Raw genomic sequence first — 25,145 nt, 5'->3', positions numbered from 1 at the left:
ACCCACGGGCCCTCAGCCCCCCTCTCCCCTCCCCTCGCCCCTTGGGCTCTGCCCCGGGCTTTGCCCCTGCTGATGTCAGCTGGCAGGCCTCCGTGCCCTCTGGAGCTCGGGGCAGAGTCCGCAGGGAAGGCGGTGTCTCCCCCCCCACTCCTCCTGCCCGCCCCCTCCCAGGAAGGTGGTGAGGCGGGTGAGCCTGACCCAGCGCACCAGCCTGTACCGCAAGGAGCACGCCCAGGAGGCCATCGTGTGGCAACAGCCCCCGCCTACCAGCCCGGAGCCGTCCGAGGAGGACGAGGACCGCCAGACGGATGCGGAGCTCCGGCGGCCGCCCCCCGAAGTGAGCCCCGCCCAGCCGTGCCCCGCCTCCCTCCGTACCAGCCTCAGGAGCTGGTGGGACCAGGGGCCCCGCCCCCATATGCAAGACTCGCGCCCCGTGGGCGTCAGTTGCCGCCCCCACCCGCGTTTCTGCCCTTGGACTGCCACGCAGTCCGGGACCCCAGGCCAGAGGGGACCTTCCTGATGGCCTCCGGGGCCTGTGCTCCCCACACAGGAGGAGGACCCAGAGGCGGCCAGGCAGCACAACGGCCGAGTGGGGGCGCCCCCCGGGCGGCACCTGTACTCCAAGCGGCTGGACCGAAGTGTCTCCTACCAGCTGAGCCCCTTGGAGAGCACCACCCCTGACGCCCTGGTCCAGGCCAAGGCCCCCCACACCCTGGCAGAGCTGAAGCGTCAGCGGGCTGCTGCTAAGCTGCAGCGACCCCCGCCTGAGGGGCTCGAGGCCGCTGAGTCTGAACTGCCTGTGGACACTGAGACCCCCCAGCTGGAGTGTGGCTCCGGGGCTGGTGGAGACCCACCCCTGCTCAGACTCACAGCCCCCTCAGAAGAGGCCCGCGTGGAGAAGAGGCCATGCTGCCTGCTCATGTGAGGGGCTGGTGCTTGGGTGGCCAAGGTCCCACTGCCAGGCCCAGGGCCCCTGCTCTGCGTGCCGCAACGTGTGTCCCGGGCTAGGCTGCCAGCCTCCTCCTTCCTCGAGGATGGACCTGTGGCAGAGGCTGTACCTGGGAAGCACCTGGCTGTGGAGACCTAGTTTCATTCTGTGACTCTCAATAAAGGGCCGTTCTGCCACCTGCCCCGTCGTGTGTCTCAGCTGGGCCACCACTGCCATGGTGGGGAGCTGCTGTGTTGCTGGGCCTGGGTGCGCCTGGCCCTGTGAGCACCTGAGGGCTGTGGGCGCGTGCTGGAGCTTGCTTGTGGTGCCCAGCCCCTGCGTGGGCGTGAGGCCCACGGCCCCTGGCAAGAGGCCTAGTGCTTACTGCACCCTGCCGCCCCGGCCTCCTGGAGACGCCTTTGGAATTCTTTGCTTTCTTGAGGGGAACAGGGAGCTTCAGAAGGCCACTACTTGTTGGCCAGGGCTGGGGGTGTCCATGCTGGAGGGGCAGGGATCCTGGCTGGAAGAGGAGAGGGTGTTTTCCATAAAACTCCTGGGCAACAGCCAGAGGGTCAAAGTGGCACAAGGCTAGCATCAGAAGCCTCCCTGGTGGGGGGTGGGTTCCCCATTACTGGCATGCAGCCCCTATCTTGGGGCCTGGCTGCCAGCTTCTGCTCAGGCTGGCAAGGAGGGCCAACAGTTGGCTGCTGAGGCTCTGAGCTGACCAGGCACCATGTGTCAGGGTGACAGGGCCCCTTCGGGGCCTCACTTGGTAGGGCTGGGGCACTGCCAGCTCATCTGTCCAGGGCAGGTTCCTTGGCATGGCCACCAGTGCTGGGTGGCATGGGCTTGGGTCACCCTCTCCGCTGGACATTGACCTGGTCAGCCCAGTGTCCACAGGCCCCCCCCATCCCTGAGCATCAGTGGTTGGAGGGGTGTCCTCAGCACAGTGGGGGAGGGCCGCGGGGAGGCTGCTGGTTAAATTTAGAGTGTGGGGTGGGGCGCTGCCCAAGGTCCACTTGCCACCACAGCTGCCACATGGCCCTGCTGCCAGGGGGTGGGCGGGGCCTGGCTCTGCCTGCGGCTGGGCCCATATTAACCTGTTCTCCAGCCCAGGGCCCAGAGAGGCCTGCACACTGGGAGGCAGAGGTGACGGCGGCAGCAGAGCAGGAGACGCAGGTGAGAGGCTGCCGTCTGGCCTCCTGTTTCCTCTCCAGCCGGCAGAAGCAAAGGGGCCAAGCCTTCCCCAGGCCTGAGCAGCCACCCACGGCCCCGCTCAGCTGAGAGGACCTGCTGCTCCCTGACCCTCACTGCGGAGCCAGATCCTGGTGCTGGGGTGGCCACCACTGGGCATGGCCTATCAGCTCCCTGCAGGGCCTGTGGAGGTGGGGCCCTGAGGGCTTATCACGGCTCGCTTCCCACTCTCTCCACCAATCACGAGCCACAGGGAAGGGAAGCTTAGGTCACCCTGCCTGTGGTGTGGCCCCAAGGGCAGCCCCAGGCTGGTGTGTGCTCGGTGAAAGGGCAGGACAGCAGCCCAGAACAGCTGAGGTGTCCAAGGGCCCTGCGAAGGCCCAGAGCTGCCCCGCCTCTCCCCCAACACCCCAACCCAAAGACTCCAGCCTTGCAGCACTGATGGGGGACCGAGGTCCAGCCCCAGGGCTCTTGCTGCCCTGGGCCATGGTCCCCAGCGCAGGAGGGGCCAGATGGAGCCCCCGCATCTGAAGCCTCACTCCCCTCCCCAGACAGCCCCAGGATTCCTGAGGCCTGGCTCAGTTACCCGGGAGACAGGCCTACTCTGTTGGCCCCAGCAAAGATGGGGGGGGTCCAAAGGGTCAGGCCTTGGCCGAGCCCTACTGGGGTAAACCTCCAGAGGCCCCAGGCCTCATTCTCCCCTGCAGGCTCAGCCAACCCCTCAGGGCACTCAGCCCCCCCGCCCCCAAGCCTAGTCCCTCAGAGCTGCTGGACCCTTTCCGTCTGTCCCTACCTCCCATGCGGGTCTCCTGCTCCCCTGTCACAGGGACACTGGGCGGGCACTGGGCCTCACCCCAAGCCCCGCCTGTCTTCTCACCCACTCCCTGTGGCTCCCCAGGGCAGAACTGTGCCCAGACGGGTGGGGCGGGGCCTGGCGGGCCCGGCTCCTTTCAGCCTTTTCTGTCCCTTTCAGTGGGGCCAGCAGGCTGCAGTGAAGTGGGTGCTCCCTTCCCAGCCCTGGCCCACCAACCCGGGACCCAGCTTCCCTCACCCACGCTTCTGGATCCTGACGCCTCCTGAGTCTCCTTCTTGCCCGGTCCGAGCAGGGTCATGGCCTTGAGGACAGGTGACCACAGTCAGGCTGCAACGAATGGGCTGACGGAGAAGGTGCTGACGCTGGACACCATGAACCCGTGTGTCCGGAAGGTGGAGTATGCGGTACGAGGCCCAATTGTGCTGCGGGCGCTGGAGCTGGAGCAGGAGCTGCGCCAGGTAGGGTCCTGGGCCCCCCCACCACCTCAGCGCCGCACAGGGGCACTGAGCGGCCCCATTCTCCCCCCACCCCTGGGCCGAATGAGACAAGGCCCGTGGGAGCCATAAGGTCCGTTGTCACTGCCCCACCCCACCCCACCCCCGCCACAGGGCGTAAAGAAACCCTTCACTGAGATCATCCGAGCCAACATCGGGGACGCACAGGCTATGGGGCAGACGCCTATCACCTTCCTGCGCCAGGTGAGGCTCAGTACTGCCCTGCACCCCTTCCCTGTCAGCCCATGTGCCCTGGCCCCAGCACTCGCTCCTCCCAGGTCCTGGCGCTCTGCGTCCACCCTGATCTCCTGAACAGCCCTGACTTCCCCGACGACGCCAAGAGGAGGGCGGAGCGCATCCTGCAGGCATGTGGGGGCCACAGCCTGGGTGAGTGCCAGAACCTGCCCAAGCCCCAGGGAGGGGCAGGGGCAGGCGCTGGGGGAGGCTGTCCCAGGAGACGGGTGGATCTGCCCGCTGGAAGGGGCGAGTCTCCTCGGGAGGGATGCAAGGGGACCTCACCTGTCCCACCCCCACTCCCACCCCGTCCTCCCTGTCCCCGGGCCCAGGGGCCTACAGCATCAGCTCTGGCACCCAGCTGATCCGTGAGGACGTGGCGCGGTACATTGAGCGGCGCGATGGAGGCATTCCCGCCGACCCCAATAACATCTTCCTGTCCACGGGGGCCAGCGACGCCATCGTGGTAGGCCGGGGCAGCGCGGGGAGACACCGCGGCTCCTAGTGCGCTGCCGAGCGGGTCGGCTCGTCCTGGCACGGCGGCGCCCGGGGCGGGGAACGGGTGCAGCCCTCGGCCCGCCAACCCCGCCTCCCTATCCCACCCGCAGACGTTGCTTAAGTTGCTGGTGGCCGGCGAGGGTCGCACGCGCACGGGCGTGCTCATCCCCATCCCTCAGTATCCACTCTACTCCGCCGCGCTGGCCGAGCTCAACGCGGTGCAGGTGGACTACTACCTGGACGAGGAGCGCGCCTGGGCGCTCGACGTGGCCGAGCTGAGGCGCGCGCTGCTCCAGGCGCGTGACCACTGTCGCCCCCGCGCGCTCTGCATCATCAACCCCGGCAACCCCACCGGTGCGCGCCCCCACCCGCCCCCGCCCCACCGCCCTGGCCCGAACAGGCACCCCTGCGCTCTGAGCCTGGGTCAGCCTGCCCCTCCGCCCGCCGCCCCGCGAAGAGCAGCGCGCCCCCTCAGCTGACCTCGGACCCGTCTGTGCCCCAGGGCAGGTGCAGACCCGCGAGTGCATTGAGGCCGTGATCCGCTTCGCCTTTGAGGAGGGGCTCTTCCTGTTGGCCGATGAGGTGCTGGCCGGGGCCCCCGCAGGGAGGGGTCGGAGGGCGGCGGCGCGCGCCCCCCTGACGCACCCCGCTGTCGCCCGTCCGCCCGTCCAGGTGTACCAGGACAACGTGTACGCCGAGGGCTCGCAGTTCCACTCGTTCAAGAAGGTGCTCACGGAGATGGGGCCGCCATACGCGGCGCGGCAGGAGCTCGCCTCCTTCCACTCGGTCTCCAAGGGCTACATGGGCGAGTGCGTGCTGGCCTGGCGGGCAGGGCCGGGCACCCGGGCCGCGGCCTGGCTCACTTCGCCTGCCAGACCGGCCCCTCCTTGCCGGCCCTGCCTCGACGCCCGCCCTCGCCTCGCAGGTGCGGCTTCCGCGGCGGCTACGTGGAGGTGGTGAACATGGACGCAGCGGTGCAGCAGCAGATGCAGAAGCTGCGGAGCGTGCGCCTGTGCCCGCCCACGCCGGGCCAGGTCCTGCTAGACGTGGCGGTCAGCCCGCCCGCGCCCTCCGACCCCTCCTTCGCGCAGTTCCAGGCGGTGAGTGGGCGGGGCCGCGGGGGTCAGGGCGCCGCGCCCCTGGCCCAGCCTGACCGGCCTTCTCTCCACGGCCGCAGGAGAGGCGGGCGGTGCTGGCCGAGCTGGCGGCCAAGGCCAAGCTCACGGAGCAGGTCTTCAACGAGGCTCCCGGCATCCGCTGCAACCCGGTGCAGGGAGCCATGTACTCCTTCCCGCGCGTGCAGCTGCCCCCGCGCGCGGTGCAGCGCGCTCAGGTCCGGCGTGCGGCGTGCGGGGCGGGACGGGGCGGGGCGGGGCCCGCGCGGCCTGGGACGCCCCGCCCTGACCCGCCCCCCCCCACGCCCGCCCCCAGGAGCTGGGCCTGGCTCCCGACATGTTCTTCTGCCTGCGCCTCCTGGAGGAGACCGGCATCTGCGTGGTGCCTGGCAGTGGCTTCGGGCAGCGGGAAGGCACCTACCACTTCCGGTGAGGCTGGGCCCCCGCATCCCCTCCCCGCGACCCACACCCCAATCGCTTACCTTCTTCCCCCTTTTAGGATGACCATTCTGCCCCCCATGGAGAAGCTGCGGCCCTTGCTGGAAACGCTGAGCCAGTTCCATGCCAAGTTCACCCGCGAGTACTCCTGATGACACCGCTGGGGGCCAGGCTGGGCCGGCAGGGACGACCCCGGGCGGACAGTGCTCAGGGTCCTGGGGTCTCTGGAGCCCTCTGGACTTGCTCCTGCTGCCTGTGTGGCTGGGCCCCTGCCTCTCTTCAGGCCCCTAATAAAGCAGTGGGCTGGCTTGGAGGCTGTGTGCACACCTGTATGCGCCTCCGCCGCCCTGTCCGCTCCTGACTGCCTTTGTGTGTGAGGTTCTGTGCAGTCCTGGGGGCCCGGGAGGAGTGGTCAGGGAGGGCTTCCAGGGGAGGTGACCTTCTTACGGGATGGACTTGGCGGGATGGGGCGAGCACCGGGAAGCAGTGACCGTGAGGACTCAAGGGGGCAGTCTCGGTTCCCGTAACTGGGCGCGGGCACTGGTGCTGCCACTGTGGACCGCTGGAGGAGCGGTGGTGCCGGCCCAGGAGCAGGGAGGGGAGGAAGAGCAAACGGGTCTCGCTTTGCCACGTTGTGTGTGGTGTGTGACGTCCACGTGCAAATGCACTTCTTGGGCTGGGAAGCAGTGAGAGGGGAGGCCCCCTCCTGAGCTGGGGCACCCGAAGGCAAGTTCGGGGGACGAGGGCACGGAAGATGCCGAGGAAGAGGTGCCCTGTGGAGCTCTGGGCTGAAGGACCTGGGCTGGGGGCTGGCGGGCAGCCCTGTGTCCTTGACACTGGCGCGCGAGGATGTGCATGCCGGACACTGTTGTGCATCACTGCACAAAGGGCCCTCGCTGGTGGGCACCATAGTCCCCATTTCACAGATGAGGAAACCTGGGCCCCAAAAATGTGTGGAAATGAAAGGAAGCTCACTCCCCGTGGCCTCGGCAGCTGACGTAATGTCTTGGCTCAAGTGTCTGCGAGTTGATCTAGGGGTTGGCAGGCCTCAGCGCCCCACGGGCTTAGGGAGAGTATTGGCCAAGGCCCCAGCTCCACTCTGGATGCGGTTCTTAACCATAGTCCCTGCTTCACTATCTCCCCTGGGCCCCAGGTGCCCCACACAGCAAGGCTCTGGGCAGGAGAGGACAGGGGAGGCGCAGGTTTCTCGTCGGGTGGGCCCCGCCCCGCCCTCTCCAAGGCCAGGTGGGGTCGGGCTGGAGCCGGCCTGGACTGGCTCTCCTGGCCTTGTCGCTAGACACTAGAAGGCGTTTCGGGCAGCAGCCGGGTGCCTCCTTGGGCTGAACGTGGGCTCAGCCTTTCCCACGAACTTCCTGCCTTCCACGACCCTCTGCGGCCACTGGCCTGGGGAGGGCGCCGAGACCACTAGCACAGCGAGGTGAGGGTCCAGCAGCCGATGTAAGCGGTAGTAGACAGTGGGTCCTCCGTGGGGGGCCCAGCGGACCCTGCGGCCACCAGGCTCCAGGTGAGACACCAGGAAGCACTTCCGGAGAGTTAGGGTCTGGGGACCAGATCTGATAGCCCTGGGAGGGACCTGAATGGGCCGCGGGGTTCGGCCGCTTCCGACGTTCGAAGACAGCTGGCCACCGGGGGCGCCAGAAGGCGGCCGGCGCTCTAGCCCGCCCGCGTTCTCTATGGCCGCTGCGTTTCCGGGTTGCGCCGCCCGGTCCAGAGCGCTGCCCCAGCCAGCGCCGCCTTGGAGGAGGCCTGAAAGTTCTTTGGGGTTCTGACGCCCCCAGGACCCAATGGCGCGGGTGCGGACGCCAGCCTGTCCAACCCTGGCCCAGCCCCAGAGCCATGCCGCTCTGTGACCCGTGACTCCATCCCGACCGGACCGGACCCCCTCGGAAGCATCCTGCCCCCACTCTGAGTGGAACCTCTCATGCCGCCCCGGCCGGCCTTGAACCGAGACCCGGCCACTAGAGCTTGGGCCCCAGCGCCCCGCCTCCTCGCCATGCGTGGGAAGCTGCTGCCGCTGGCCGGCCTTTACCTGGTGCAGGGCCTGCCCTATGGGCTGCAGTCTGGGCTGCTGCCCGTACTGCTGCGGGCCCGTGGCCTCTCCCTGACACGCGTGGGACTGGCCAAGGCGCTGTACGCACCGTGGCTGTTCAAGCTTGTGTGGGCCCCGCTGGTGGACACTCGGGGCTCCCCAAGGGCCTGGCTGACGCTCAGCACAGCTGCTCTGGGCCTGGTGTGTGGGCTGCTGGCATCCCACCCTCCCGCCGCAGCTGGTCAGGCCGGGCTGCCTGTCACGGTGGCGGGGCTGCTTCTGCTGCTGAATCTGGCTGCAGCTGTGCAGGATGTGGCCCTGGACATGCTGGCTGTGCGGCTCCTGGAGCCCGCAGAGCTGGGGCCTGGCAACACTGTGCAGGTCGTCGCATACAAGCTGGGGGCGGTGCTGGCTGGGGGTGGGCTGCTGGCCATTGTGCCCACCCTCTCCTGGCCCCTGCTCTTCCTGCTCCTGGCTGCCACTTACTGGTTGGCTGCTGCCTTGACCTGGGTGGCACCAGCCCTGCGACAGCTTCCCACACCTCTGCCCTCAGAACACCCCCGACACACTCTGCACCTTGGGCAGGACTTGCTGGCCGTGCCTGGGACCCTGTGGACAGTGGGCTTCGTGCTCACCTACAAGCTGGGTGAGTCAGGAACAGCAGGGGTGGGTCCCCAGGAGCCCTGGAACTCACTTGCAGGGCTGCGTTTCCTCTTTGGGGTCTGACCTGAAGTCTGGAGCCCAGCCTGGCCCTCTGCACGTCCAGCTCCAGCCACACTCCCTTGGGCCTCTCTGAGCTGCTTCACGCTGACCCTGAGCGTCGTCGAAGCCCAGCCCCAGCTGTCTCCTGGCATCTGTGGCCCAGGAAAAAGGCCGGGCTGGGGGAGCATGACTGAGACCCAGGTGGAGGTGTGCCAGCCACCCCTGCTGACTCTCTCCACAGGTGAGCAGGGCACCAGCGGCCTGTTCCCACTGCTCTTGCTGGACTGCGGCATCTCTACCCCAGAGCTGGGGCTGTGGAATGGTGTGGGCGCTGTGGCCTGCTCCATTGCTGGCTCATCCCTGGGTGGGGCCCTCCTGGCCAGGCGCCGGTGAGCCCCCCTCAGCCTGCCCCGCCCACCTGTCTCCCCTTCCTTCCCCACGCCCTCTGACCTGACCCATCACCCCACCCCAGGCAGCCACTGCCCCTGTTGAAGTCAGCGCTTCAGTTCCGTCTTGGGGGCCTGGCCTGTCAGACTGCCATGCTCTTTCACCTGGACAGCCCTGGGGCCAGCCTGGCCCCCAGCACAGTCCTGAGAGGTGAGGGGTGGGCCATAGGGGGGAGGAGCTTGGAGTCCTGGGCCCTGCTGACCTCAGCCCTCCCAGGGGCAGCCCTGCTGAGCCTGTGTCTGCAGCACTTCCTGGGGGGCCTGGTCACAACCACCACCTTCACCCTGATGATGCACTGCAGCCAGCTGGCACCAAGTGCCCTGCAGGTGAGGGGATGTAGCTGCAACACCAGGGGCTGCAGGACTGGAGTCCAAGCAGGTCCTGATGTGATTCCCCCTCCCCTAGCAGGCCACACACTACAGTCTCCTGGCTACTCTAGAGCTACTGGGGAAGCTGCTGATGGGCACGCTGGCTGGAGCCCTAGCTGACAGCCTGGGGCCACGCCTCTGCTTCTCTGTCTTCCTCGCTCTCTCAGCCGCACCCATGCTGTACCTGGGCCTTGCACCCAACACCCTGGCCTGAACTGGGTGTCCAGACTTACCAATAAAGTGGAGTGTGCCTTTGGACTGTGTCTGGGATGAGTGACGTGCAAGGTTATCCTCAGACCGTGGGGGTGTCCGCGCTGGAAGAAGTGTTCCTGAAGATGACTTGAGTGTCTTTTATTCTGCACTTTGGGGCCTCCTTGCCCCCATGCTACTGGTGGTGGCCTTTGTCCAGAGTGGCTGGTCGCTGTCCTGGTCACTGATATCTACGCCCATCTTTGCCTTGAGGACCTGTTGCACCTGACACCCCCCCCCCCTATGCTGTGGCCACGCAGCCCCTGCTGAGGCCCGTGCCTCTGACGTGGGGGAACCGGGTCCTTGTGCGGCAGGGTGGTCAGCAGCCCCACAGCAGGATCTCCTCTGTGGCCAGGTGCACAAGGGCGTGGAAGCTCAGGTGCAGGTACTTTCTCCAGAAGCGCTGGTCCCGCCCGTACACCTGGGCCGGATAGCAGGGGCTTCCTGCAGTGGGAGGAGGAGACATGGCTCTGAGGACTTCGGCCAGGCCTGCCCCCAGCCCCCACCTTGCTCGGGGCTGGGCCTCCCGGGTCCGCACCGATGCCGTGGAAGACCCGGGCCACAGCCCTGCCCGAGAACCGCTGCTCTGGCCACGAGGACAGGAGGTGGCGGATGTCCCGGCGGATCTGGTCCTCCCAGTCCTGGAGCTGCCAGTGGGGACACATGGCGTGCTGTTCCGCAGTGCTCGGTGAGGGGCGGGAGGCAGGTGTGTGCCCGCAGCCGGGGGCGCGCCCTCTCTGCGACTCCTCTCGCCCTCCCCGCTCCCCGGAGGCCCGGACACTCACCCTGGCCTGGCCTGGCTCAGGGTCCTCCTCGGCCTCCACGCCCCCCGGTGCTTCTACCTCTCCCTCGAAGTACTGGCTGAGCAGGGCCTTGAGCCTGCCGCTGCGTGCCTCATCGGGCTGCTCCAGACACGGCCCGCAGCTGGGGAAGGCCACGCTGGGGCAGGGAAAGCCTGTCAGAGTGGCCCACCTTGGGCAGGATGGGGTGGCCCAGGCCCTGCCCACCCCCTCCTGCACCTGTGAAAAGCCCGGAAGGTGCGGTGCAGGCGGGCCAGGGCTTCTCGCTCACGGGCCTGCACGCGGCCATGCAGAAAGTCACAGATCTGGTCCCTCTCCTGGGCTGTCAGGTCCCCGGGGCTGTGCAGGTGGAAGGCCAGCTCCCTGAACTCCACCAGCACCCCCGTGCCCCGAGGCACACCTGCCAGATAGGGTGTCAGAAACTGGCAGGAAGGCGGCAAACAGCCGGCAAGCAGGGCTGGGGGCGGGCGCACCTGTCCCGGGCTCTGGATCCCATCGCAGCTGGTGGAGAGCCTGCCGCACGGGGCCCAGCTCCCAGCCCATGGAGTCTGCCAGCTCGACCACATCCAGCTCCACAGAACTGCTTCCCCGACCTGTCTCCTTGGGGCACTGCCGGGCCAAACACACGGCCAGGGGGGGACACCTGTACCAGGGGAAGGGACATGTGACTGGCAGCCCTGGTTCTCTGTCCCTGTCCTGAGCCCGGGGTGGGATGTGCGCTCACCTGCGGGCCAGGGCCTGGAGCTGGGTGGGGCCCCCGGGGCAGCGCAGGTGGCAGCAGGCATAGGTGGGCGCCAGCAGCTTCAGCCAACGCTGTGGGTGCAGCTCAAGGTAGCACAGCAGAGTCTCGATGGCTGGGGGCAGAGCAGGGCTCAGAAGGTGCGGGGGTGCGGGGGTGCGGGGGTGTCCCCACACCGCCCCCCACGCTCCCTGCCCCTCACCCTCCTCGGGCATATCCAGGGCTTGCACGGTTGGCTGCACCGGGAGCGCCCGCCTGTGGCCCGGGCACCGGGTTGTGTGCTCAAGGCTGGGATGGTCAGCATCCTGGGGAGATGCAGCCACGAGGACCCTGGCCGAGTGCCCTTCCCGGCTCTCATCTCCCTGCTGCTCTGGGGGCTGCCGGGTGCAAGCACAGGGAGGGAACACGCGCTGCACCAGCTTCTTCACGGCGAGGAAGTCGATGACGTTGGCGTGAACATGTCTGCGCAGCTCCCACAGGTCCTCACCCTGCGGCAGAGCAGCATGAAGGCGGGGCCGCAGCAGGGGGCGGGGCTGGGGGAGCGGTGGGGGGACGGTACCCACCTGGGGCCGGAGGAAGACGTGGCAGTGTGCAGGCTGCCCATCACGCCCAGCCCGGCCCACAGCCTGCACGTAGCTCTCGAAGCTTGGGGGCAACCCCAGGTGCAGCACGGCCCGCACGTCTGGCCGGTCCAGCCCCATTCCGAAGGCCACTGTGGCCACCACCACCCGCAGCCGGCCCTCCATGAAGGCCCGTTGCACCCGCCGCCGCTCCCGGCCGCCCATGCCGGCGTGGTAGGCTTCAGCCACAGCCTCTGGGACTCGGCCTGCAGGGAAGACCCATGATGGTCAGGTGGGGCATGTGCCCAGGGCCCATCTGTGGGGTGTAGGCCTGCCTCCACCTCACCTCGGGATCGTGGGGCCTGGGCCTCACGCAGGCAGGTGCGCAGCAGGGCCGCGACACGCTCCGTGTCCTCTCGTCTGTTGCAGTAGACGATGACAGAGTCCAGGGCACGGAAACGATCACCCTGCAGCAGCGTCACCAGAGCCTGGAGAGGACGAGGGTCAGCGTGAGCAGTCGGAAGACAGGGCCTCTGCTCGGCCCCCGCGTGTGTGCTTACCTGGTCTGGGTCCCTGTCCGAAGACACAGAGAGGTGCAGGTTGGCAGGGATGGTGCCCGGCCCCCTGAGGATAGACTCTTCGGCCACGCCCAGGTGCCGGGCCACGTCAAGGGCGGTGCTGCGCGTGGCCGTGGCTGTGAGACCCAGGAAGCAGCCGATACCCACGCATTCCCGCAACACCTGCGTGGAGAGGAGTGGTGAGATGCCCAACCTTCCTTGGTCTGCTCACGCAGCACCCCCCCACGCCCCCCGCACAAGGCTTACCTGGCAGACACGCAGGTAGCAGGGCCGGAAGTTGTGGGACCACTGGGAGAGGCAGTGGGCCTCATCGATGCAGGCAAAGGCGATCGGTGGCAGCTGAGTGAGGAGGGCAGCGCCCCCCGCCCCAACGAGCGCCTCTGGCGACAGCGTCAGCACTTGCACCTGGGCTGACCGAACCTGAGGAGGACGGCAGGGTCGGGAGCACCGCCAAGGGGGTCTGCCCGCTGCCTCTGCCAGCCTCGCCCTGGGAGGGCCCCTTACCTTCTGCAGGGCAGAGTCCCGCTCCTTCTTGGTCATCCCCGAGTGGATGCAGACCGCCTTCAGGCCTGAGGGCAAGCCAGAAACCTGCAGGCACAGGAGCACAGCCTGTCACAGGCCACCAGCCCTGGCCCTTCCCCACGTGCCTCTGAGAGTGGTTTGGCCAGACAACTACTGCTGTGTCCTCGCCAGGATCTCTGGGAGAAAAAACCTAGGTCCTGGGTCCTGTGATTAAGGGTTCAGAGCCGCCCGTGGGCTTTGACTCAGGAGCACTGGAGACGGGTCCCAGTGGGGACGCCCCCCTCCCCCAAGCTGCTCCTCTTGTGGGTGGGCCTGGGTCGAGCCAGCTGTGTCCCTGCTGCCTTTGGGCCACTGCCAGCTTATAGACAGAGCTGAACATGGCCTGGCGACTTGCCACTCGGGGGTGGGGGTGGGGCAAGGAGCAGCAGCCCAAGTGGGTCAGCAGAGCCACGGGGACCAGCTCCTGCCTTCCGCACCTGCCCAAGGACTCTGCCCACCAACCTGGCTGTCCATGAGCGACATGAGAGGAGAGACGACCAGCGTGAGGCAGGGGCTTCGCCGGAAGTAGAGCAGCGCCGGGAGCTGGTAGCAGAGGGACTTGCCAGCCCCCGTGGGCAGCACCAGCAGCGTGGACATGCCTGGGTGTCACCGCGGGTCAGGAGCACAGCTCTGGGGCCCCGCCGCAGTCCCACCACGCCCCCTGCCGGCCATGCTCACCAGACAGGATCCGCATGACCACACGCTCCTGCAAAGGGTAGAAGGCTCGGTGCCCCAACTGCTCCAGGGCCTGAAGCACCTCAGCGGGCGTGTCTGTGGACACAGGTTATCAGTCAGCATGGCCCCGAGTCGCCCCCACCCCCCAGTCAAGGCTCTGGAGCTGGTAGGCGTCTACTCACCTACAACCTGCCCCAAAGGCCCTGGCGGATAGAGTGGTGGCACAGGAGGCGGACAAGGAGCCTTGGGCACAGACTGCCCTGTGGGTGCCAGCAGCTCAGGCCCGGCAGGCTCTGTGCCTTCTTCACCTACCGAGAGCAGATAAGACAGCGCAGGACAGGAGCTCCGGACCAGCCTGGGGTCACTCCGGCAAGAAAGCCACTTGCTACAACCTCTCCTCCACCTCTTTGCTCACCAGAGAGTTGGCGGCAGGCAGCGCCCATTCTCTGGGATACTTCCTCGAACGTGGCCCGGGTCTGTGTGCCACCCTCATCCTTGCCACCCTCCTTCTGAGGGGCCAGGGTAAGTTCTGGACCAGGGGCAGGAGTTAGGAGGACCTTTTGCTTGAGCTAGAGACGCCTCCCCAAAGAGCACAACCCCTGCAAGCAGCGCCGGCCCAAGCCACCCCCCAGGGCAGAGGCCTCACCTGGCTGAGGGCACTGGGATGCCCAGTGACTGAGCTGCCCACACTGGGAGCAAGAATCCCGGGCTGTGGCTCTGCGCTGACCACCCCCAAAACGCTCTCCTTTTTTCTGCCACTTCTGCTTCCATACCTAGTGGGGACACAAAGGAGACTCACAGAGCAAGAAGCAAGGCAGGTGGGCGGGAGCATCTGGCACCACCTCCTCACCTGCTTGCGAAGGAGCCGGCCCCGTGAGGCCGGGCCCCGAGCGTAGCGTTTCTGCTTCATATTGAGCCGCACGTAGTTCCCCCCGTCCTGGACAGCAGATCTAGAAGAGACGCACAGGTCGACTGCACCCACCGCCCTCCCCACCATGGCGCGACCGAGGGCAGCGCTGCTGGGAGGCTAGGGCAGCGATACCTGGGGGCTGGGGGCTGGCTGGGGGGCTGTGCCTGCACAGGCTGCTCTGGACGGTCTTCTGCAGGCACTGCAGCCCCAGCTCCCGCAGGCGGGGGTCCCGCTTGGCCGCTGTCCTGCCGGGTCCGTGCAGGGCTTCCCGCCAGCTCCCCACTCCATCTCCGCTTCTTGCCTTGGCGAGTGCCAGGCTGAGGGTTCCCCGCGCTGACAGCAGCTGCTAGTGGGGCTGGAGTCTCTGGACTCCGTGAAGGCGCCTCGGGGCCAGCGCTGGGACCGAGGACAGATGCTACACCGGGAGTGAGAAGCTGGGACACCTCTGCACCCGGGCAAGGCTGGCAGGCCTTTGGAACCCCCAGAAAACCTGGGGTCCCGTTGTGACACCGCTGCAGCCAGCCTGGGTCTAGGGAGCCCAGCCGCAGGCTCAGGGATGCCCTCAACTGCTGGGGCCGGCCTGGCCTCAGCTGGGGCCTGGGAGGCTGAGGGGGCACCTCACTGGCTTCTTCTGGAGAGATGGTGGCAGCTTCTGTGCCTGGTGGCCCTGGGGAAGGCATCTTGGAGGAGGATCTTCGTGTAAGCCGGGGTATTCGGCCCAGGGCTGGCCCAGCCTGGGAGGGAGAGATAAGCAAGCAGGAACTCAGGCCCTTGGGGGTGCTGCAGACTCTGAAACCTGCTGGAGGCCCCACCTGTAACAGCTCAGCGATGTGAGAAACTTAAGGCGGGGACATAAAAGAAGTCGAGAGTAGAGGCGACGCTGAGCTCTTCTGGAGAACTGCGCCCTGGGAAATGCTAGACTTGTGTGTGTGCGTGTGCATACGTGTGAAAGACTTAGCAGGGTTGGGTGTCTGCTGATCCTGCTCCTGGGCCAAGAGTAGCTCTGGACCCAGGCTGGATGCACTGCCTGCCCGACCCTCACCTGTAGACTGCCCTTTAGATTGGCCTTAAGCCTCTTCCCGTAGTCCTGCACAGATCCCTGAGAGCTGAGCCTTGATGGAGGATGGGGGCTCTGGGTCGCGGCCCGATTCAGGTGGGGCCCCCAGCAGCTGGGCTCCAGCATCTGCAGGAAGAGACGGTAGAGATCTAGGCCACGGAAAGGCTGGCGCAGGGGGGGAACAGAGGTGTCTCCAGCCCCGGAGACCTGGGGGCGGGGGCTGTCCTTCCTCCACCCTGTCAGCCCGCCCCCTGAGTTCTTTGCCCCACAGAGCCTGGGTCACGACTCCTGGATCCGGCATACAGGAAGTTGACCGATAGGCTGGGATGTCGAGCCCGGGTACCTCCTCGGCCGCCGCCGCGGGAAGCGACTGCTCCGAGCCGTGAGGCCCGACGCCGCCGGCCTGACCCAGTGCCTCCTTCAGGGTGCGGTACTCCCGGTAGAGCGCTGAGGGCGGGGCCGGGGGGGGTCGGTGTTCAGGAGGCAGGGCTCGGCTGGGCGTGGGGGTGGAGGCCGCCCGCCCCCTGCCCGCGTCCCTGACCGCTGCCTCCGCCCCGCGCCCGCTCGCTCACCGCGGGTCTCCTCGGGCGCCGCTTCCACGTCCTCCTGTAAAGGGAGCGCGTCAGCCGGATGCCGCTCCCTCAGTTCCCCGCCCACGGGCAGCCCGCACCTGGCCCGGCAACCGCCCGTTCCGCCGCCGAAACGCGCGCTCCCACGCCTGCAGCCGCTCCCGCACATCCCGCAGCTGCTCCATGGTCGCCTTGCCCTGCGCCCGGCGCCCCAGGAATCTCCCGCCAGGAGAGCGACGCCAGCCGCCAGCCACTGGTGGCGCTCCGCGGGGTTGGAGGCGGGGCGACGTGGCGGCCGCCGGGCCGGGGCAGCCAATCCGCGGGGCCCTGGGGCGGCAGCCAATGGGGGGCGTCAACGTCATCGAGGCGCGCGGCGGCGCTGGGCGGGGCGCGACGTACGGCGAGGCGGGGCTGGCGGCGGCGGCCCGGCGGCGGCGTCGTCTTCTGCGGGCCCGGTGAGCGCAGGCTGCCGGCCGGGGACGGAGCGTGGCGGCGTGTGTCCCCGTCTCTTCCTGGCCGCACGAGGCCGGTGCCGGCGCTCGGATCGGCGCCGCCCAGGAGGCGGGGGCGGGAGCCCAGGCGGTGTGGCTGCGGGGAGGGGAGGACCCGGAGCACGGTGCCGGGCTGAGCGACCTCGGGTCCCAGGAGGCGACGCACAGGCTTCGAGGGGCAGACCCCGCCCGGAAGGCGGAGGGCGTCGGATTTAGAGCCTTCCGCGGCTCGAGGCTTGGAGGAGCCGGGCGGGGGCGTCTTTAGGGAAACCGCGGAACCGCGGGCCGGTGGGGGGGGGGCGGCGGCCACCACACAGAGGCTCCTCCCACGGTGACCACACTGGCTGCTTTCGTTTCCTCTCGTGACAGGTGCTTGGTTGGTCTGTCCTGTCACAGCGAGGTATGAATCGTCCTCGCGAGATTTGTCCGCAGGCAGAGCGAGGCCGAGAGTTGACGTCCCGGGCTTCTCAGGAACCAGTGCCCTAAGGACTTGGGTGTGAGGGCCTCAAGAGCAGGGGCTCTGGGGCCAGGCTGCCTCCCTTCCCGAGCTCATCACCCAGGCTGTAACCTCTGTTGGGCAAGGCTTAGGTCTTAGTTGTCTAACCTGTTTTCAGGAAGATGATCCAGAGGCAGTTTTGAGGATGAGGTGCCAGGCGGGCGCACAGTAAGTCAGCAGCAGAGCTGACACCCAGGTACCCTGTGCTCTCAGGCACTTCCTTTGTGCTCTTTGTCAGCTTGGATGTCCCTTTGGCAGCTGCCTCTACTCATCTGAGCAAAGGCCCCTAATTTGGGGCCTCTGAATCCCATGGGTTTGAGACCTGGTCTCTTAACATGGTTCTCCAGGGAAGAGAGAGGCGTTTACACAGGTGGCGAGGATCTCGATGGGTGGGGTATTCTTTCTGTAAATCTCCAGGGGTCTCCGTGCCTGATAATGCTCCTGAAAGACAGTAGTTAGAACTGGGGCTCGTGTTGAGGGCTTGGGTTACTCAGGCCCTTTGGACTCAGAGTTGTCTGGGTTCTGGTCCTTTCTACTTGCCCTGCTGTTTATTAAACTGCACCTGTACTTCCAACTCTTCTTTGATGTGCTGCACAGAACCCAAGGGTGGCCTCCCAAGGCTTCTGAGGAGGCTGGGAGAGGGTCCTGTGATGCAGCTTCCAGCCCCCTGGTAGTATCCCATCTCTCTAGTGCTTGGGGGATAGGGAGGCTTTGTTTTCACCTACTTTTAAGGAAAGGCAGAAAAGATCTCTGATAAGTGGCATTGTGATTTGGGAGGCCTTGAACACAGATGGTGGGCCTTGCAGATTAACAGCCATTAAAAGCACACCCAGGCAAGCTGGTCACCTCTGGTGCCATGCTGTTTATGTGCTGCTCGATGGCTTTGTCTCCCTAGGGAGGCCCCCGAGCTTCTGGAGGGCGGGGCCTGGGGGTGGCCTTGTTCTCCTTTTCACTACCCTTAGCCTAAGGCCAAGCACCCAGCACTTGCTCTTTGGTGCCACGGTTCTCCACTTTGTGCCGAGCTCCATGCTGAGCTTTCCCACTACCAGTGCGTGGAGGGGGTGGAGGCCTGGGGTCTGTCCTCCCCACTGAAGGGCCCTTCCCTGCAGGTGGCCTCCTGCCCGGCCCAGCACCATGCACACCCTTGTGTTCCTGAGCACACGGCAGGTGCTCCAGTGCCAGTCAGCTGCCTGCCAGGCCTTGCCCCTGCTGCCACGAGAGCTCTTCCCCTTGCTCTTCAAAGTGGCCTTCATGGACAAGAAGACCGTTGTGCTGCGCGAGCTGGTGCACACGTGGCCCTTTCCACTGCTTAGCTTCCAGCAGCTGCTGCAGGAGTGTGCCCACTGCAGCCGGGCCCTGCTGCAGGAGCGGCCTAGCACAGAGAGCATGCAAGCCGTGATCCTGGGGCTGACTGCCCGGCTCCACACCCCGGAGACTGAGGCTGGCACACAGCCCCTCTGCAGGTATGGGCTCACTGGAGGGGCCCTCGGGCCTGGGGGGTGCAGAGAGGGTCCCCTAAGAGGTTCCAGGCTGGTGCAAGAGCACAATGCGGGAACAGGCACGTTGCTCCTGTCCTGAGGTGGCTGGGAGTGGGTGTGGGCTGTGTCCCCTTGTCTCCTGCCTCAGCCCACCCGTGCTCCCAGGAAGCACGCGCTGCGGGTGCTGGACATGACGGGCCTCCTGGATGACGGCGTGGAGCAGGACCCGGGCACCATGAGCATGTGGGACTGCACAGCAGCTGTGGCCCGCACGTGCATCGCACAGCAGCAGGGCAGGACTGCAGAGCCCGGCCTGGCCCCCGTTCCTGTGGAGGTGCGTGTGGACCTGCGGGTGAACCGGGCCTCTTATGCATTCTTGCGGGAGGCACTCCGTAGCAGCGCGGGCAGTCCACTGCGGCTCTGCTGCCGGGACCTGCGGGCTGAGGACCTGCCCATGCGCAATACCGTGGCCCTGCTGCAGCTTCTGGATGCAGGCTGCCTGCGCCGCGTGGACCTGCGCTTCAACAACTTGGGCCTGCGAGGCCTGTCCGTCATCATCCCACATGTGGCCCGCTTCCAGCACCTGGCCAGCCTGCGGTTACACTATGTGCACGGGGACTCTCGGCAGCCCTCTGTGGACGGCGAGGACAACTTCCGTTACTTCCTGGCCCAGATGGGCCGCTTCACCTGTTTGCGGGAGCTCAGCATGGGCTCCTCTCTTCTCTCGGGGCGGCTGGACCAGCTGCTCAGGTGAGCAGGCCCTGCTGTTGCCCTGCCCTGCCCTGCCCTTCCCTTCCTTTCCCCTCCAGGAGGCCTTCCCCTGGCCCAGCCTATTTGTGACCCCTTGTGTCCTCCGCAGCACCCTGCAGAGCCCCCTGGAGAGCCTGGAGCTGGCCTTCTGTGCCTTGCTGCCTGAGGACCTGCGTTTCCTGGCACGGAGCCCCCATGCTGTCCACCTCAAGAAGCTGGACCTGAGTGGCAATGACCTGTCCGGCAGCCAGCTGGAGCCCTTCCAGGGTCTGCTGCAGGCAGCAGCAGCCACACTGCTGCACCTCGAGCTGACCGAGTGCCAGCTTGCCGATACCCAACTGCTGGCCACACTTCCTGTGCTGACTCGTTGTGCCAGCCTCCGCTACCTCGGCCTCTACGGCAACCCGCTGTCTATGGCGGGCCTCAAGGAGCTCCTGAGGGACTCGGTGGCACAGGCCGAGCTGCGCACGGTGGTGCACCCTTTCCCCGTGGACTGCTATGAGGGCCTGCCCTGGCCACCGCCTGCCTCTGTCCTGCTGGAAGCTTCTATCAATGAGGAGAAGTTTGCCCGCGTGGAGGCTGAGTTGCACCAGTTGCTACTGGCCTCAGGCCGTGCCCACGTGCTCTGGACCACAGATATCTATGGGCGCCTGGCTGCAGACTACTTTAGCCTGTGATCTCCAGGCTCTGGGTGAGAGTTAGGCTGTCCTGGGGTCCAGGGCTGCTGGAGGCCTCTTGCTCCTTGGGTAGTCAGAGCCTTTGGGACCTTGCTGGAGGCCTGACACGAAGGCACTAGTCTCTGATTTCTTTGCTCCTTGAGTATGCCCATGCTTTTTGCAGTACCCTGTGCAGTTTGTCCTGCACTTGCTCCCCTGACTCACCATCTGTGGGCCTGAGGGCTGGATTCCAGGCCTACATGGCCCTGCCTGGTTTGGCAGCACTTAGCTGCCCTCTGGTGTCCTGGTTCTCTCCTTGGAATGTTCCTGGGATCTATGAGCTGAGAGAGGATGTTTTTTCCTTTGGGCCGTCCCCAGGAGCAGACTGCTCTGGGGTGGAAGTTTGGACAGGGGCCTGCTTCGAGGAGGGTTGGGCTCCCAGGCACTCTGGGGCCTCTTAACGTTCTCCTTTCCCTGGCACACAGGAGACTGCCTGTCGGCCGGGTTTGGGGGCCGGAGGGTGTCTTTAAGGGACAAACGTGCAGTGTGCTTAGAACTTAAATCTGTGGCTATTTTTTATGTCCTAACTGGTCAGAGTGAGTTGTCGCCTCTGCTGTCACCCCCAGCCTGGCCACTGGGTGATATGTCTTAACGGCCTGCCGCCCCATCTTTCCTCTAGACATCTCCGCAGTCCGTCGCCCTTCCTTGCAGAGGTTCAGGCTTTTCCTGGGGCGGCGGGGCCCGAGGCGGACCTGCAGAGCTGGAGGTCTGGTGATTTGGGCAGGGGTCTTTTTTGGAGGGTCTCAGTGGGGCGTTGGAAGCCTACCCTGGCTACCCTCCGTTCGCGCCCCAGAACTTCCATCTGCAGGGGTCTGCGGGTGCTTCCGCCCCGCCGGACGCCCAGGAACCCCATACACGGCTCGCAACACGGCGCAGCTTCCACCGTTTACTGATCGCGCTGGAGCATGCGCGGGGCGAGCCGGGCCGGCCAATCCGCGGGGCCCGCGTCATCAGCGCGCGTCCGCCCCCGCCCCCCCTCAGCAACGAATCTCGTAGGCGGCTGGCGGCTGCAGCGGGATACCCTGCGCGATTCCGGGCGCTGCGCCCTCGGCCGCCTCCTCCGGGCCCTCGGCGAAGAGCGGCTTGGAGCGGTCGATGACGAACATCTCGTGGCCCCGCTCGTCGCGAAGCTCCTCGAGCTGCGCGAAGGTGCAGGGCCCGTCCGAATAATCGTTGACGAAGAGCGCGCCCTCCCCGGGAAGCCCTGGTGCCTTTTTGCGCCTGCGCCGCCTGCGGCAGATCATGGTCACCAGCAGTAGCGCCGTGAGCGCCAGGAGCGCGATGGCCGTCGCAATGGTCGTCTGCGTGGCCAGGCCCAGGGCGCGAAAGGCCATGCCGCCCGCCTCGGGCAGGGGCTCGTGGCTGGCTGGGTCGCCGGCCCGGGGCGGCGCAGGCGCCAGCAGCAGCTGCTGGGACAGGTTGACCAGAAGCTGGAAGGGCAAGCGCGCGGCGCCGCCGGCGTTGGAGGCCTCGCACTCGTATTTGCCAGCGTGGGCCAGGGTGATGTTGGTGAGGAAGAGCATGCCGCTGCCCGTGTCGGATGCCCCGGGCCCACCTGGGCCCGGCACCCCGCCTTCAGGTTGGGCCTGGGCCTGCGGCGGCCCCTCGCGAGGCTGCGCCACCTTTCTCCAGGTCACCAGGGGCTGCGGGTAGCCGGAAGCCTGGCAGGCAACCCGCAGGTCCTCACCCAGGTTGGCTGTCACCTCCAGTGGCTCCACGTGCACAGAGGGTGGGATGCAGATGAGGCTACTGCCAGATACTTCCAGGAGACTCTGAAGTGCCAGGCGGGGGGGCTCTGCACACGTGATTTTCTTGTCCCTGGAGCTGAGCAGTCGCTGGCCCCCTTCCTTGATCCAGGTTCCCAGCCAGTGCAAGGCACAGTCACAGCGCCATGGGTTCTCTGTGGGCAGAGCAGCAGCGGACAGGTAGCTAGCTCAGGGGCGGCTCCAGAGCACAGCGTGTGTGGTTGGGGTTGTTGGCCAGAGCAGGAGCCCCTTTCTCACCTCCCACAGTTGGGGACCCCTGCCACCCCTTCTCTGACCCCAGTCTCCTTAAGTGTGGGCAGCCACACCCCCCCCCAATCTCCTTTCTGTGATGCACGTCCAGTTTACTTCACCCATCTCTCAGAAAGCCCCCGCTCCTCCGACGACTCTCCCTGTGACAAGTCTTGCTATCTTGGGGGGGACCCCTGTGTGCACAGAGATATCCCACCAGCACTAAAACCTTGCACGTCCTGCCAGCCTTGTCTTCGGGTGCTGTCTCCAGGAAATGTCCCCAGTCCTGGTCTCATTCCAGTTTTTTCCTGCCTGCCCTCTCCTGGCCCTAAAGCGTGTGAGCCGCTCAGCTGTGTCCAGTTTGTTCAGGGACTCATACCTTTTCTGTCTACCTTAGGCAACTGTAACCCAGCCAGCACCCCTACTCCTAGCAGCCTTCTGTCATAGCTACGGGTGGTGGTGGGGACCCCCAGAGCGCTGCCATTGGAGCCCCCTCCACAGCTGGGCCGGCTACCTACTGCCACCACTGTGGTCAAGGAAGCTACCTTTGCATGAGAGTCCCTTGCCCCCAGAAAGAGGTACCTGTGAGGCGCAGGACCTGCAGGCTGGCCAGGGGCTGCAGGGCCTTCTGGCTGATGGTGCCCAGCTGGTTCCTGCTGAGGTCCAGCAGTGCCAGCGAGGAGAGCCCGGCCAGGGCCTGGTCCTCCAGCAGCTCGATGTTGTTTTCCTGCAGGTGCAGCTCCTGCAGTCGCTGAAGCAGGGACAGTAGGTCATCAGGGAAAGGGGCGCTGAGGGACATGTCCCCTTCTTACCAGGCTAGACTGGGCTGCCTTTTCTCCCCCTCACTACGCCAGCCCGGTAAGGCAGGTGGCGGTGCAGGAGGACCTCTTGCCCTTCTTGCCCACTCCTCCCCCCTCACCTGTAAGTGTAGGAAGGTGAAATCCAGCAGCTGTACCAGCTGGTTGCCAGCTAGGTAGAGCACGCGCAGTTGGGCCAGGCCGGCGAAAGCGCCAACGCGCAAGCCGCGCAGCCGGTTGCCGGTGAGCGCCAGCTCCAGCAGGCGCGACTGCGCACGGAAGGCGCCTGGCTCCAGGGCGCGCAGGCTGTTGTTGTGCAGGTAGAGACGACGCAGGGAGGCGAGGGGTGCCAGGATGCCCGGCTCCAGGCGCGCGATGCTGTTGTCCTGCAGGAACAGCGTCTGTCCCAGAAGGAGGGAGGGAGGGCGTTTACCCCGCTGAGGGGGTCTCTCTTTTCCCTAGGGCGCCCCATTCACCCACCGGGAGGCTCCCACACCATCCCTCCGTGTCGTGGGCACCCCTGGCCCGCAGCCCCACTCGGTGCCCACCTGCGTCCCGGGCGGGATCCCGGGCGGGACCAGGCGCAGCCGCAGGGCGCCGCACTCCACCGTGGCGCTGTAGCAGCGGCAGGCCGCAGGGCAGCCGGCAGCGCGAGGCGGGAGACCCGGCAGTGACAGCAGCGACAGAAGCAGCAGTGCGGGCGCCCCTGGGGCCATCTCCTGCGGGACCGGCCGCAGGCCACGAAGTTGCAGCCTTCTCAGCAGCCTCCCTACAGTCTGGCCCCGATGGGATGCGCCTCCTGAAACACAGGTTGTCGGGCCTGTCCCTAACATTTGAGAGCCAGTGAAAAGCGCGGATGGAGGGACACAGCGTGTCTGATCAAGAAACTGATAAAATAAAACGTTCATTGCCTTCCTTTATAAACAAGCATAAAGATCTGGGGCATCAGGTTTCGGTTTAGAATTTCTCATGTCCTCGGTCTTGCCACACAGGCCACAGAAGGAACGCCTACACCACCCCAACCCACTTCTCTCCCCATCCCATCTCTGCCCACGACTCCACGCTGCTAGTGTCCGTCCCTGCCCTCACCTAACCTTGACCCAGCGTTTACTCTAGTCATTTTTATCTCTACAACTCATGCTATGACCCCAACCCTGGGATTCACCTGTTGTGAACTGATGGAGGACATGGGCACAGCTGGTCTCAGGGGAGCCACCAGCCAGCCACAGGCACAGCTTTGTCCAGCCTCTGGCCCTGCCTTCCTGGGGGGTGGGAGTTGGTAGAACAGCTTAGCTAGAATTAGAGCTTTTCCTCAGGGAAATTGTTAGACAATTGGGGGATGAGACAAATAGGAAAGCCAGTTCAGAAGCTGTGGGCCTGTGTTCTCCATGCTGGCTCCAAGAAGGGTGCATCTGTCTTTGGGGGTAGGTGGGGCCCTGGAATGGCTGGGGTGTGAAAGAGGGGCCTTGGGCCACTAACTGGGTTTTAGTGTAGTTTCCCAAGTAGGCTCTGGGAACACTGATCTCCTGGACTCTGAAGGAGTGTGTAGTGTTTTGGGGTTTATACACATGCAGCTGTGATCCTATAGAGGAGAAGGCCTGGGTCCAGTTCAAGGCGCCATGAGTCCAGTTGTAAAGGTGGGGACCTGGGCTGAGAAGCCAGCCAGTCTGAAGCCGGGGATGGTACGGCTGAGGGTGTGCTATCAGCCAGCCTCCAGCCCCACCTCAAATGGTCCCCGCTCTGCACACCTGCCTGTTCACCTGGTCTCCCTATTAGGAGAGTGAGTCATGTGGAAAGACACCAAGTGGTCTTGGTGTTTGTTTAAATCTTGCTCTAAATTGTAACTCACATGATTATTTAAGATCACTGAAGAGAAGTAGGCACAGCAGGGCTTCCCTGGTGGCGCGGTGGATGGGAGTCCGCCTGCCGATGCGGGGAACACGGGTTCGTGCCCCGGTCCGGGAAGATCCCACATGCCGTGGAGCGGCTGGGCCCGTGAGCCGTGGCCGCTGAGCCTGCGCGTCTGGAGCCTGTGCTCCACGACGGGAGAGGCCACAGCAGTGAGAGGCCCGCGTACCACAAAAAAAAAAAAAAAAAAAAAGAAGAAGTAGGCACAGCAAAAGTTTTAATGGAATCGCTTTGGCTCAGGCAGAGGCAGTTCCCAGATGTCTCAGAAGGTGTGTTAAGAACCCCGAGAACTAGGGGTCATACTCTGAGCCCCCAGGATCCATTTCCCTGAGCAAAAGATTTGGCCCAGGGCGCCCACCTACCTTCCAGTGGCAAGGCCTCTCAAACAGAGAAGGTTCTTGGTCTCCTCCTCAAGACTCAGGGGACTGCTGCCCACACGGACACCCACTAGATGCTGATTCGTGTGGAAGGGCTGGCCTGGGCAGCGTTGAGGACTCAAGCAGGAAGAGCAGGGGAGGCCAGGCCAGAAATCCTT

General features: G+C 65.8%; 6 protein-coding genes across 28 annotated transcripts in view; 4 read left to right on the top strand and 2 right to left on the bottom strand.

Annotated features, from left to right (window-relative positions):
• The window catches only part of PPP1R16A (protein phosphatase 1 regulatory subunit 16A), a 29,590-nt gene extending 28,461 nt beyond the window's left edge, over positions 1-1,129 (top strand). For all 5 annotated transcript variants that reach the window (XM_082601483.1, XM_082601480.1, XM_082601484.1 and 2 more), the window contains 2 exons: positions 172-337; positions 551-1,129. In XM_082601483.1, coding sequence (XP_082457609.1) covers positions 172-337; positions 551-925 — 541 coding nt within the window. In that variant the 3' untranslated portion in view covers positions 926-1,129. The remainder of the gene's footprint in view (positions 1-171; positions 338-550) is intronic.
• A 963-nt stretch (positions 1,130-2,092) lies between these two features.
• Positions 2,093-6,081, top strand: GPT (glutamic--pyruvic transaminase). 2 transcript variants are annotated; one of them, XM_082601485.1, is made up of 11 exons: positions 2,093-2,107; positions 3,229-3,394; positions 3,545-3,634; positions 3,709-3,817; positions 3,997-4,130; positions 4,273-4,516; positions 4,665-4,971; positions 5,088-5,262; positions 5,340-5,495; positions 5,594-5,706; positions 5,777-6,081. In XM_082601485.1, exons 2-11 carry the CDS (start codon positions 3,233-3,235, stop codon positions 5,865-5,867), a joined length of 1,581 nt encoding a protein of 526 aa, XP_082457611.1. In that variant the 5' UTR covers positions 2,093-2,107; positions 3,229-3,232; the 3' UTR covers positions 5,868-6,081. The 2 variants fall into 2 exon arrangements, with proteins under 2 accessions (XP_082457611.1, XP_082457612.1); XM_082601486.1 differs by lacking the exon at positions 2,093-2,107 and having other exon boundaries at positions 4,665-4,744; positions 4,835-4,971.
• A 1,241-nt stretch (positions 6,082-7,322) lies between these two features.
• MFSD3 (major facilitator superfamily domain containing 3) lies at positions 7,323-9,540 on the top strand. Of its 3 annotated transcripts, none has more exons than XM_082601376.1 (5): positions 7,331-8,411; positions 8,709-8,856; positions 8,940-9,064; positions 9,131-9,240; positions 9,323-9,540. In XM_082601376.1, the coding sequence occupies exons 1-5, from the start codon at positions 7,658-7,660 to the stop codon at positions 9,494-9,496; spliced, it is 1,311 nt and encodes a 436-aa protein (XP_082457502.1). In that variant the 5' UTR covers positions 7,331-7,657; the 3' UTR covers positions 9,497-9,540. The 3 variants fall into 3 exon arrangements, with proteins under 3 accessions (XP_082457503.1, XP_082457502.1, XP_082457501.1); XM_082601375.1 differs by having other exon boundaries at positions 9,320-9,540; XM_082601377.1 differs by lacking the exon at positions 9,131-9,240 and having other exon boundaries at positions 7,323-8,411; positions 9,320-9,540.
• A 77-nt stretch (positions 9,541-9,617) lies between these two features.
• RECQL4 (RecQ like helicase 4) lies at positions 9,618-16,354 on the bottom strand. Of its 9 annotated transcripts, XM_082600868.1 has the most exons (23): positions 16,082-16,353; positions 15,984-16,017; positions 15,755-15,858; positions 15,397-15,537; positions 14,487-15,088; positions 14,295-14,394; positions 14,091-14,217; positions 13,860-13,973; positions 13,627-13,752; positions 13,448-13,540; positions 13,232-13,368; positions 12,713-12,796; positions 12,455-12,628; positions 12,191-12,370; positions 11,977-12,118; positions 11,634-11,896; positions 11,273-11,558; positions 11,056-11,185; positions 10,805-10,974; positions 10,551-10,731; positions 10,317-10,470; positions 10,070-10,178; positions 9,618-9,975 (listed from the first exon to the last, which is right to left on the bottom strand). In XM_082600868.1, the coding sequence occupies exons 1-23, from the start codon at positions 16,340-16,342 to the stop codon at positions 9,851-9,853; spliced, it is 3,837 nt and encodes a 1,278-aa protein (XP_082456994.1). In that variant the 5' UTR covers positions 16,343-16,353; the 3' UTR covers positions 9,618-9,850. The 9 variants fall into 9 exon arrangements, with proteins under 9 accessions (XP_082456994.1, XP_082456990.1, XP_082456989.1 ...); XM_082600864.1 differs by lacking the exon at positions 13,860-13,973 and having other exon boundaries at positions 16,082-16,352; XM_082600863.1 differs by lacking the exon at positions 13,860-13,973 and having other exon boundaries at positions 12,455-12,796.
• A 35-nt stretch (positions 16,355-16,389) lies between these two features.
• Positions 16,390-20,434, top strand: LRRC14 (leucine rich repeat containing 14). 3 transcript variants are annotated; one of them, XM_082600876.1, is made up of 4 exons: positions 16,390-16,435; positions 18,077-18,430; positions 18,611-19,195; positions 19,305-20,434. In XM_082600876.1, exons 2-4 carry the CDS (start codon positions 18,102-18,104, stop codon positions 19,870-19,872), a joined length of 1,482 nt encoding a protein of 493 aa, XP_082457002.1. In that variant the 5' UTR covers positions 16,390-16,435; positions 18,077-18,101; the 3' UTR covers positions 19,873-20,434. The 3 variants fall into 3 exon arrangements, with proteins under 3 accessions (XP_082457002.1, XP_082457003.1, XP_082457004.1); XM_082600877.1 differs by lacking the exon at positions 16,390-16,435 and adding an exon at positions 16,442-16,871; XM_082600878.1 differs by lacking the exon at positions 16,390-16,435 and adding an exon at positions 16,442-17,163.
• Positions 20,435-20,784: 350 nt separating this feature from the next.
• On the bottom strand, positions 20,785-24,687 carry LRRC24 (leucine rich repeat containing 24; the record flags this gene model as incomplete). 6 transcript variants are annotated; one of them, XM_082600870.1, is made up of 6 exons in its annotated part: positions 20,785-21,811; positions 22,488-22,656; positions 22,825-23,103; positions 23,251-23,528; positions 23,868-23,964; positions 24,552-24,677. In XM_082600870.1, the coding sequence occupies 6 exons, from the start codon at positions 24,675-24,677 to the stop codon at positions 20,889-20,891; spliced, it is 1,872 nt and encodes a 623-aa protein (XP_082456996.1). In that variant the 3' UTR covers positions 20,785-20,888. The 6 variants fall into 6 exon arrangements, with proteins under 6 accessions (XP_082456996.1, XP_082456997.1, XP_082456998.1 ...); XM_082600871.1 differs by having other exon boundaries at positions 22,825-23,088; XM_082600872.1 differs by having other exon boundaries at positions 23,251-23,501.
• Between the last annotated feature and the right edge of the window lie 458 nt (positions 24,688-25,145).

This window comes from Mesoplodon mirus (assembly GCF_964341445.2).
Source record: "Mesoplodon mirus genome assembly, chromosome: 16".
NCBI classification, from domain to species: domain Eukaryota; kingdom Metazoa; phylum Chordata; class Mammalia; order Artiodactyla; family Ziphiidae; genus Mesoplodon; species Mesoplodon mirus.
The sequence above is the reverse complement of the archived record's forward strand: the minus strand, read 5'-3'. Positions and strand labels throughout refer to the sequence as shown.

What these genes read in the sequence shown, in the direction of transcription:
- RECQL4 (XM_082600860.1), bottom strand. Translation starts at nt 16,342, where the DNA reads ATGACGTTGACGCCCCCCATTGGCTGCCGCCCCAGGGCCCCGCGGATT. An exon ending in CCGCGGCGGCGGCCGAGGAG is followed by an intron (nt 15,538 to 15,754) that starts GTACCCGGGCTC and finishes CTCTTCCTGCAG; the next exon opens with ATGCTGGAGCCCAGCTGCTG. An exon ending in CCAGGCCCCACGATCCCGAG is followed by an intron (nt 11,897 to 11,976) that starts GTGAGGTGGAGG and finishes TCTTCCCTGCAG; the next exon opens with GCCGAGTCCCAGAGGCTGTG.
- LRRC14 (XM_082600876.1), top strand. Translation starts at nt 18,102, where the DNA reads ATGCACACCCTTGTGTTCCTGAGCACACGGCAGGTGCTCCAGTGCCAG. An exon ending in GGCACACAGCCCCTCTGCAG is followed by an intron (nt 18,431 to 18,610) that starts GTATGGGCTCAC and finishes CCGTGCTCCCAG; the next exon opens with GAAGCACGCGCTGCGGGTGC. An exon ending in CGGCTGGACCAGCTGCTCAG is followed by an intron (nt 19,196 to 19,304) that starts GTGAGCAGGCCC and finishes TGTCCTCCGCAG; the next exon opens with CACCCTGCAGAGCCCCCTGG.
- MFSD3 (XM_082601375.1), top strand. Translation starts at nt 7,658, where the DNA reads ATGCCGCCCCGGCCGGCCTTGAACCGAGACCCGGCCACTAGAGCTTGG. An exon ending in CCCCAGCACAGTCCTGAGAG is followed by an intron (nt 9,065 to 9,130) that starts GTGAGGGGTGGG and finishes CAGCCCTCCCAG; the next exon opens with GGGCAGCCCTGCTGAGCCTG. An exon ending in TGGCACCAAGTGCCCTGCAG is followed by an intron (nt 9,241 to 9,319) that starts GTGAGGGGATGT and finishes CCCCTCCCCTAG; the next exon opens with CAGGCCACACACTACAGTCT.
- GPT (XM_082601485.1), top strand. Translation starts at nt 3,233, where the DNA reads ATGGCCTTGAGGACAGGTGACCACAGTCAGGCTGCAACGAATGGGCTG. An exon ending in TCCAAGGGCTACATGGGCGA is followed by an intron (nt 4,972 to 5,087) that starts GTGCGTGCTGGC and finishes CTCGCCTCGCAG; the next exon opens with GTGCGGCTTCCGCGGCGGCT. An exon ending in CCTTCGCGCAGTTCCAGGCG is followed by an intron (nt 5,263 to 5,339) that starts GTGAGTGGGCGG and finishes CCACGGCCGCAG; the next exon opens with GAGAGGCGGGCGGTGCTGGC.